This window comes from Sinocyclocheilus grahami, unplaced genomic scaffold (assembly GCF_001515645.1).
Source record: "Sinocyclocheilus grahami isolate Dianchi unplaced genomic scaffold, SAMN03320097.WGS_v1.1 scaffold1113.1, whole genome shotgun sequence".
NCBI lineage: Eukaryota > Metazoa > Chordata > Actinopteri > Cypriniformes > Cyprinidae > Sinocyclocheilus > Sinocyclocheilus grahami.
The window spans coordinates 230,280-241,756 of record NW_015506292.1 but is presented as its reverse complement, the minus strand read 5'-3'; the positions used below and the strand labels follow the sequence as shown (position 1 = coordinate 241,756).

The following is an 11,477-nucleotide window of genomic DNA, read 5'->3' as shown; positions in this document are numbered from 1 at the left end:
GTTCAGAAGAACAGCATTTATTTGAAATAGAAATCTTTTGTAACATTATAAATGTCTTTACTGGCACTTTTTGATTAATTTAAAGTGTCCTTGATGAATAAAAGCAGTATAAGTTTAGTATCTTTGAGATACTATTATAGTTTTGAATAACATTTTTAAATTAATAATTAGTTTTTAGTTTGAAATTTCAGTTTTTATATTCATTTTAGTTTTTTGTGTTTTTGAAATTTTTATTTTTATTAATGTATGTTTAATTAATATATTAATTATTATTAATGTATCAGGTTAAACTAAATTAATAGTAGAAATGTTGCCTTGGCAACTAGCTAAAATAAAGCAAGTTTTTAAAATATTTTATTTTAGTATGTTTAGTATATTTCAGTTGAAGTTTATTTTATATTTCGAGTCAATACATTTTTTTATGGTAGCTGAAATAAAATAAGTTTATGTTTTATTTTAGTATATTTAACATATTTATATAATATTTGTATTTATTTTATTTTATTTCAATTAATGAAAATGTTTCTTTGAATGGTTTTTATGATCGCTGAAATAAAATAAGCTTTCTAAAATATCTTATTTTAGTTTATTTAGTGTATTTTAGCTAAAGTTTATTTTATTTCAAGAAATGAAACTTTTTTTGAGGATTAACTATAATAACCCTGAATAAAAATACAAATTTTCAAAAAAACAAAAATAAACTTTTGAACAATATATCTTCTAAAAGTGCATTTTTTATGTGTTTAGTGGTACGTCAGCATATAGATGAACTCAAAATGTTGGATGAGGGGTAACAGAACTCCCACTGTGATTTCATGCGGTCTATAAAGCTGACCGACGTGACAAAAGCACAGAAGTGAGTGGACATGCAGAGCTTTACCTGGATAGTAGGAGCTTGGCACGGCGGTGCTCAGGGTGTTAGTCTTCAGGGTAAACGACGACGGCGAGGAGACAGCTTTCAGAAGAAGAAGTAAGCAAATAAAGAGCACATCTGGATTCTTAAAACACCAACAACCATTTAAATGTGACTTACATTTCTATATGCATCAAACGTGTCACCGTACACTTACTAAAATGAGCTTTATTTGTATTTTGATGTCATTTTAACCTTAAAAACTTCTCTTCTCTGCATCGGTGTTACTTTAGTATACTATTGATGTACCGTTACGCCATGTACTATTGCAGCGTCTGCTAACATTTGATTTTATTTATATATTTTCTGTTTTCATTTTAATTGCAGTTAAAGTTTTTGTCATGTTTTTAGAATATTTAATTGTAGTATACCACTGATACACTATTAAGCTTTTGTAAATATTTTGAATTAGTTAATTTTTATATGTTCTGTGTCCACTTTAATTTTATTTAAAATTGTAGAAATTTAGATAATTTTAAATAATTTTTAAAAATAAAATTTAAATAATTTTTAGAAACATTTTGTCTTTTTAAAAAAAAAATATGTCTGTCTTTATATTCCTAAAATATGTCCAATATGTCTTTATTTTTATATTTTCAAAAAATTTTAATGGTAGTAAAAATTTAGCAATTTTGTTATGTTTGTCATTTTTATTCATTTTTTAAATGTCTATATATTTTTTTATTACGTTTTAGTTTTATATTTTTTAGTATACTACTAATATGCTATTAAAGTTTTTATTCATATTTTTAATAAATTTTACATTTTTAACTTTAATTTTAAGGTTTTAGTAATTTTGTTCTGTATTTCTGTAATTTTTTAATTTATTTTATTTTTTATATATATCTATACAGTTTTTATTAAGTTTTATTTTATATTTTTTAGTATACTACTAATATGCTATTAAAGTTTTTATTAATTTTTTCTTAATTAATTTGACATTTTTAACTTTAATTTTAAGGTTTTAGTAATTTTGTTCTGTATTTCTGTAATTTTTTAATTTATTTTATTTTTTATATATATCTATACAGTTTTTATTAAGTTTTATTTTATATTTTTTAGTATACTACTAATATGCTATTAAAGTTTTTATTAATTTTTTCTTAATTAATTTGACATTTTTAACTTTAATTTTAAGGTTTTAGTAATTTTGTTCTGTATTTCTGTCATTTTTATTTATTTGTTTTTTTTCTATATATCTATACAGTTTTTATTAAGTTTTATTTTATATTTTTTAGTATACTACTAATATGCTATTAAAGTTTTTATTAATTTTTTCTTAATTAATTTGACATTTTTAACTTTAATTTTAAGGTTTTAGTAATTTTGTTCTGTATTTCTGTCATTTTTATTTATTTGTTTTTTTTCTATATATCTATACAGTTTTTATTAAGTTTTATTTTATATTTTTTAGTATACTACTAATATGCTATTAAAGTTTTTATTAATTTTTTCTTAATTAATTTGACATTTTTAACTTTAATTTTAAGGTTTTAGTAATTTTGTTCTGTATTTCTGTCATTTTTATTTATTTGTTTTTTTTCTATATATCTATACAGTTTTTATTAAGTTTTATTTTATATTTTTTAGTATACTACTAATATGCTATTAAAGTTTTTATTAATTTTTTCTTAATTAATTTGACATTTTTAACTTTAATTTTAAGGTTTTAGTAATTTTGTTCTGTATTTCTGTCATTTTTATTTATTTGTTTTTTTTCTATATATCTATACAGTTTTTATTAAGTTTTATTTTATATTTTTTAGTATACTACTAATATGCTATTAAAGTTTTTATTAATTTTTTCTTAATTAATTTGACATTTTTAACTTTAATTTTAAGGTTTTAGTAATTTTGTTCTGTATTTCTGTCATTTTTATTTATTTGTTTTTTTTCTATATATCTATACAGTTTTTATTAAGTTTTATTTTATATTTTTTAGTATACTACTAATATGCTATTAAAGTTTTTATTAATTTTTTCTTAATTAATTTGACATTTTTAACTTTAATTTTAAGGTTTTAGTAATTTTGTTCTGTATTTCTGTCATTTTTATTTATTTGTTTTTTTTCTATATATCTATACAGTTTTTATTAAGTTTTATTTTATATTTTTTAGTATACTACTAATATGCTATTAAAGTTTTTATTAATTTTTTCTTAATTAATTTGACATTTTTAACTTTAATTTTAAGGTTTTAGTAATTTTGTTCTGTATTTCTGTCATTTTTATTTATTTGTTTTTTTTCTATATATCTATACAGTTTTTATTAAGTTTTATTTTATATTTTTTAGTATACTACTAATATGCTATTAAAGTTTTTATTAATTTTTTCTTAATTAATTTGACATTTTTAACTTTAATTTTAAGGTTTTAGTAATTTTGTTCTGTATTTCTGTCATTTTTATTTATTTGTTTTTTTTCTATATATCTATACAGTTTTTATTAAGTTTTATTTTATATTTTTTAGTATACTACTAATATGCTATTAAAGTTTTTATTAATTTTTTCTTAATTAATTTGACATTTTTAACTTTAATTTTAAGGTTTTAGTAATTTTGTTCTGTATTTCTGTCATTTTTATTTATTTGTTTTTTTTCTATATATCTATACAGTTTAAGTTTTAGTTTTATATTTTTTTAGTATACTACTAATATGCTATTAAAGTTTTTATTCATATTTTTAATAAATTTTACATTTTTAACTTTAATTTTAAGGTTTTAGTAATTTTGTTCTGTATTTCTGTCATTTTTATTTATTTGTTTTTTTTCTATATATCTATACAGTTTTTTTTATTGAGTTCGAGTTTTTAGTTTTAGATTATTTAGTTTTAGTTATTTTAGTACTTCAACTTAAAATAAATGAAAATGAGAAATGTTGCTTTGGGAACTAGCTATAAAAATATAATTAAAAATATATAATTTCAGCTAACATTTATTTAATTTCAAGTAATGATTTTTATGGTTTTGTTTTGTTATAATCAACAATATTGACCCGCTCTGACACGACATTAACTTGGCCGTGTTTTCATGCAGACTCGTTAGTGTTCAGCACACACGTTCGTTCTGGCTGTATGAGAATAATAAAGCGTCTGTCAATCACAGACAGCAGGAGAAGGTCACGCTAAGAGCCCGCCTTTATTTATTTATCCCTGTTTGTGGCCACTTCACAGAGCCACACGTCCATCACGGCGCGAGGAAGCCGAGGGACACGCGTGAAATATTAAACTACACCGTCATGTGATCAAAGAAGCTGTCGTTTAACTCGATATTTCACACTCACCGTGAGAGAATCTGGTCTCAATCAATCATAATAACGACTCATTTGAGCTGAATCGAATCTGGTGATGCGATAAATGAGGATGGAATTTACTTTTGATTTAATTTGGCAAAATTTGGATGAATAAATCAAAAGTAGGGATGAACACTTAATTGATTTGCGATGCATTGGTTGACTATTATGCCGTTAAGACATCCGCAACAAAAGAAATGTACAAAAGTGATTTTATGTCCATAGAAAGCACGTTAAATACAAGTAAAGTGTCTACTTTTAAGATAGTTTTTGGAGGATAAAATGTCAAAATTTGGTTGAAATAATGTTACATCGTCATTCAGTGTAACACAATATTTATATAAAAATTCAAACAACACGCTTATTCTGACGTGCACATATTAAAATATATAAAAGAATAAGAGAGCATATTAAATTTGATTGTGTTTTAAATGAGTAAAACATTCTTACTGACAAATGGGCGAAACCTAGGATAGAGGCACATTTAAAAATTGTAAAATTACAACTAATTAGTATTCGGGGTGAAAGTAATTAGTCGTTTAATGTGTCATAAATATATTTTTTTGTTGTTGTGAATACGCCTGACGAGATTGTTACACTGAATGATATTTTAGTGGAGCTCGTCTATAAATCAGGGGAAAATGTATCATATTTATTTTTTGCTCAGAAAAACAAACACAAAAATACAATTACGTTAAACAGAAAACTTTTTAATTTTTTGGGGGAAAAACAACAATTTTAAAGCAGTATTACTCGTATTGTTTTTATGCTTCAACCCTTTTTCGTCTTTGACCTGTTACTATTGTACATTATACATGTGCTTCTTGAAATATTAAGAACAATACAGTTTACTAAAGATTATTTTGTTATGGAATATCACACAATTTTTCATCTCTGATTTCATTTAAACAGTAATTATAGATGTTTTTAAATCTCTGAAAGCTTATTTTTATTCTTCAGCTTTAGAAACATTAGAAATAGGCATGAGATTGGTCTGTTTTTCTATTATCTTTGCTTTGGCACAGCACTTTGTTTGGGAAAAAAATGATAATAGTAAAATAAAGGGATTACATTTTAAAACTTAATTGTTAAAGTTTTATGCATTCATGTGATGACCACTATTTTTGATAATAAATATGTATTACATCATAAAACATAGCTAAATAAAAATAAATACATTTTTAAAAAACAAACACAGAATTTCTAACATATAATATAAAAAATTTATATAGGACTATTAATATTTAATATATTCTTAAACTGTTAAAGTTTTTGTTATTATTAAAATTGTAATACATTTTTTTAATTGTTATAGTTTTATTAATTCAGTTGATTAGATTATTAAGATTCAATTATATGATTAAAATGGATTCTAGAAACTTTTAAAACAGAAAAAAATAGAAATGAAAATTAATTAATTAATTAATACAATTTTATAGGACACTATTATTGATCAAAAGTTTTATGATTTTTAAAAATTGATAAAGTTTTATTAATTTAATTACTGAAAAGGAATGGAATCTAAAAAATTGTAAACAGAAAACAGAACTTCTGAAAAAATGAAGCATTTCATAGGGTACTATTTTTGTTAATATTTTTTATGTTAATGAAGCAGGTGGGTGGGGTCAGACACGAGCTGAGCTCTGATTGGCTGAGTGAAGCAGGTGGGCGGGACAGTGTGTCAAATCTCATTCATGTTCATGTTTAATTCATATAAGACACATCAAATCACTTTCAGATACTTTCTTTGGGTGTTTCTGACATTTGGCTGCAGACTCTCTGATATGGTCTTCATTGTAAGGACAGGAGTGCGAGTGAATGCTGGTTTCTGGGTGAACTATGGTGTGATGCTCAGAGACTCACTGCGTCCGTTGAGGTTGTGTGTGTCCATGAATGAAATGGCCTCGTCGCAGCTGGTGCCCTGCTCAGCGTAGCTCTTGTCCATGGAGTTCACCATCACCGTCATCTCCTGCCTCGTGCTGCTCAGCGTCTCCTTGCGCTTCTTCGCCAGTTTCCTTCAGAAAAACACACACAGATCACTGTCTGCGGTACTCTGAGAAGAAGACTTTTGCTTCCCAGATAGCACATGCACGTCTGCAAGAGGTCTGTTCATTTACAAAATATCTTCATGGAACATGATCTTTATTTAATATCCTAATGATTTTTGGCATAAAAGAGAAATGTATAATTGTGACCCATACAATGTATTGTTGGCTATTGCTACAAATACTGCTTTAGTGCTGCAGCGTCACATATTAGATGCATTAAATCCCTTTAGGATATTTTATTGACATGTCTGGAGTTTGCTCAGTACAGAAGAGAGCTCCAGACTCTTCTGTGGTCTTCAGTGTTTGCACAGACGAGGGTGTGTATGGTCTTTGGTGGACTGTGGTGTGATGCTGAGACTCACTGCGTCCGTTGAGGTTGTGTGTGTCCATGAATGAAATGGCCTCGTCGCAGCTGGTGCCCTGCTCAGCGTAGCTCTTGTCCATGGAGTTCACCATCACCGTCATCTCCTGCCTCGTGCTGCTCAGCGTCTCCTTGCGCTTCTTCGCCAGTTTCCTTCAGAAAAACACACACAGATCACTGTCTGCGGTACTCTGAGAAGAAGACTTTTGCTTCCCAGATAGCACATGCACGTCTGCAAGAGGTCTGTTAAAGATCGCTTCATCTGGAAAGCATCTGCTGTGTACAAACCTCTGTCAGACATCTGCAAGATGCATGCATTCTAAATCATCTTAAAGACATCTTCTAAACGTCTATTTGACATCTGATAGGAAACGTCCTATAGACGTTAAACAGACGTCTCTGTAATGTACGTGTGCTATCGGTGTTCTCTGTGTACGAGCGTAAGCCATGAGCGGAGAAACCTGCTGCATTCATGTAGGGAGAAAAAATTAAATAAAAATCGCACAATTTAGGCAACTTTTTTGTGACTATATATCAATATAACTAATTATCAGTATTATTATTGCTAAATAAAAATATAACACAAAATAAGAAATATTATTATTGTAATATTTCACTATTGTAACATAAAATAAAAAAGCATCTAGGGAAAAAAATTATAATTTTCCTTTACAGACTGTAAAAAACAACAACAACAACAACAACAAACTTACAGCTGCACAATTTAGCAATTTTTTGTGATTTCATATCAATGTATACTAATCATTTTCATCATTATTTCTTTATTAGTACTATTGTGTGATTTTATTGTAAAATAAAAATATCAAATATTTCCGAAAAAATTATAATGACAATATTTTTACTTTATAGAAAATGCCAAAAATACAGCTGCACAATTTAGCAAAAAGTTTTGTGATTTTATATCAATACAACTAATTACTTTATTATTAATAATAATAATAAATAAATAAATGAAAACAGTGAACAAAATAAGAAATAGTACTATTGTAATTTCACTATAAAATAAAAAAATCAAGTATTTAAGAAAAAAAATATTTTACATAAAACTGTTAAAAAATAAAATTACAGCAGCACAATTTAGCAATAATTTTTGCGATCAATATAACCAACCACTGTCATTATAATCACTAAATACAAATATTAAACAAAATAAGAAGTTACTATTGGAATATTTCACTAAAATTAATTTATTAATCTAATCACTCTGAAACATGCATCGCATATACATCATGAATATTTCATTAAATCACAGCCGTTGCAATTTGACAGTCACACTAAGCCATATCGCAATTTCAGGTTTTAATTGAGTTTCAGTTTTAATCGTAAGCCCTGGTGGATGGTTCTTTATCAAAGAAGGCGAATAAGACAGTTGCTCAAAATCGCCCAGCATGAGTGTGCTTCTGTCATTTTCATCCTCGAGCTCGATGAGGACGGCGATCTCGGTGTTCTCTGTGTACGAGCGTAAGCCATGAGCGGAGAAACCTGCTGCATTCATGTAGGGAGAAAAAATTAAATAAAAATCGCACAATTTAGGCAACTTTTTTGTGACTATATATCAATATAACTAATTATCAGTATTATTATTGCTAAATAAAAATATAACACAAAATAAGAAATATTATTATTGTAATATTTCACTATTGTAACATAAAATAAAAAAGCATCTAGGGAAAAAAATTATAATTTTCCTTTACAGACTGTAAAAAACAACAACAACAACAACAACAAACTTACAGCTGCACAATTTAGCAATTTTTTGTGATTTCATATCAATGTATACTAATCATTTTCATCATTATTTCTTTATTAGTACTATTGTGTGATTTTATTGTAAAATAAAAATATCAAATATTTCCGAAAAAATTATAATGACAATATTTTTACTTTATAGAAAATGCCAAAAATACAGCTGCACAATTTAGCAAAAAGTTTTGTGATTTTATATCAATACAACTAATTACTTTATTAATAATAATAATAATAAATAAATAAATGAAAACAGTGAACAAAATAAGAAATAGTACTATTGTAATTTCACTATAAAATAAAAAAATCAAGTATTTAAGAAAAAATATATTTTACATAAAACTGTTAAAAAATAAAATTACAGCAGCACAATTTAGCAATAATTTTTGCGATCAATATAACCAACCACTGTCATTATAATCACTAAATACAAATATTAAACAAAATAAGAAGTTACTATTGGAATATTTCACTAAAATTAATTTATTAATCTAATCACTCTGAAACATGCATCGCATATACATCATGCATATTTCATTAAATCACAGCCTTTCCAATTTGACAGTCACACTAAGCCATATCACAATTTCAGGTTTTAATTGAGTTTCAGTTTTAATCGTAAGCCCTGGTGGATGGTTCTTTATCAAAGAAGGTGAATAAGACAGTTGCTCAAAATCGCCCAGCATGAGTGTGCTTCTGTCATTTTCATCCTCGAGCTCGATGAGGACGGCGATCTCGTTAAACAGCGAACAGCAGCAGCGCTCCGAGTGGAGATTTCACTCACTAATGCACTCTCCTGAGAGCGTCCGTCACGCCGAACAGAACCGACTGCAGCTTCCCAGCGAGCGCTGGCTTGGCCTCTGGACCTCAGCTGCTCAAACACTCGTCTCGCTCGCTGCAGCTTTAATTAATGGAGGCTGCGAGGCTGGATGTGCGTCTTTGGAGATGATGACACTCAGTCAGGGGAGGCTGATGCAATATTAGTTTGTATTTGGGTTAACACTGCTCAGGTAACAGTGAAAACAGACCATCTACTGAATCACACTTATATATTATATATAAATACAGTATATATATATATATATATATATATGTACAGATACAAGCTGCAGAAACACTGCTGACACTGTAGCTCTGCTGAGACATCTATCTATCTATCTATCTATCTATCTATCTATCTATCTATCTATCATCCATCCATCCATCCATCCATCCATCCATCCATCCATCCATCCATCCATCCATCCATCCATCCATCCATCCATCCATCCATCCATCCATCCATCCATCCATCCATCCATCCATCCATCCATCCATCCATCTATCCATCTATCTATCGTTCTATCTATCTATCTATCCATCCATCCATCCATCCATCCATCCATCCTTCTATCTATATTTATAAAAAAAATTATACTGTATATATTTTTAAAGGGGTCCTATTATGCTTTTTCACTTTTTTAATTTTAGTCAGTGTGTAGTGTGTATGGTTGGGCATTAAAAAGATCTAGAAAGTTACAAATCTCAAAGTTCACTCCAAAGGGAGATATTTCGTTTTTTAATAAAAATCTATTTTCAAGAACTACAGCGAACGGCTCGTTTGGACTTCAGCGCTTGGTTTCAGGGCTTTGTGATGTCACAAAGCGGCTCATTAGAATATCATTACAAAGAATTCCCGCCTACAGAAATGTGAATGGTTGGGGGGTGGGGAGGGCAAGGTTAGAGCGCTTGGTTGAGTGAGCGCATGAGACGAGACGACGAAGAAGAAGAGCTGCTGCAGAGTTAGTGCATCAGAGAAAACCAAGAAGAAGAAGAGCTGCAGTGCTGTAGCCTCACATTTTCGGCATGTCTAGAACAATTCTTACAAGTATAACACGACGTAGCTGGGCGCCGCTGGTGTGCCTACACTCATAGAAAATAATGTATTTGAATTTTAAAGACGTGGCGCAACGCTGCGCTTCTCGTCCGGTGTGCGACCGCCTGAAACGCTGTTTTTTTTCACCTCCGTGTCCAAACGTCTTTGTTTGGGCTTCTGAAAGCGGATGATGTCAGGAAACAGTGGTTGCGATTTCTCTGTCCCTGAGCATTATAACCCCAATTTGCTATTGTGTGTTGCGCATTTGACTGAGGACAGCTTCCACATCACGAGTGAGTAGTGCCGGATTCGCCAAAAGCTTTTGTTGAAAGACGGAGTAAGAGGCGGGGCACTACTGAAACACCGTCTAAGCTGTTCACCAATCACAACGCACTGGGACAGCTAACCAATCACAACACATTTTGTTTTTCAGAAGGCGGAGCTTCATCAAAGCCGGAACTAATCGAATCGTTTGTGCCACACTGGGGAGAGAAGTGTTGTAATAATGTAAATTATATGAAAAATAATGCGTTTTTCGAACCAGCAAGCATGAGCGCATGTTCTAGTACACCCCCAAAACACAATCAAGACTTTGTAAAAGAGCATAATAGGACCCCTTTAAGTATATTTAAAATTATATGTAAACCTTTAGTTTTAAATTACATACTTACTTTTACTCGTAATATATATTTATTAATATTATATTACAAATGTTTACATTTAAATATATTTAAAATTACATATTATATATTTTTTATAATTATATATTTTATAAATTACACACTTTTTTTAAAATATGAAAATAATTATCATTATACTAAATTGATATATACAGCAACATTTAATTATATAATATGTAAAACTTTTATATTAAATATTTAATTAAATCATCATTAAAAATGTATATTAATATAAATGTATATTTACAAAATGTTTAAATTATATATATATATATATATACACACATATATATATACTGTATATATGCACACACACAAATATAAATGTATATAAAACTTTACTTTTAAATTCTATACTTATATTTACATTAAATACATACATATTTATATTATATTACAAGTGCATTTAAATACATTTAAATATATACTGTATGTATATATTTTATAAATTACACAAATTTTTTATATAAAATATTAAAATAATTATTATATATTACATTATATTTGTTATTTATAACAACTTTTAAATTACATAAGAAAACAATTATATTACATTTAAATA

The 11,477-nt window shown here is 27.9% G+C and overlaps 1 protein-coding gene across 1 annotated transcript in view; it reads right to left on the bottom strand.

Annotated features, from left to right (window-relative positions):
* The window catches only part of LOC107566921 (receptor-type tyrosine-protein phosphatase mu-like), a 181,706-nt gene that overhangs the window by 63,211 nt on the left and 107,018 nt on the right, over nt 1–11,477 (bottom strand). Inside the window, exons 15-16 of the mRNA XM_016252498.1 lie at nt 6,615–6,766; nt 754–955 (exon numbers count right to left, since the gene is read on the bottom strand). Coding sequence (XP_016107984.1) covers nt 754–955; nt 6,615–6,766 — 354 coding nt within the window. The remainder of the gene's footprint in view (nt 1–753; nt 956–6,614; nt 6,767–11,477) is intronic.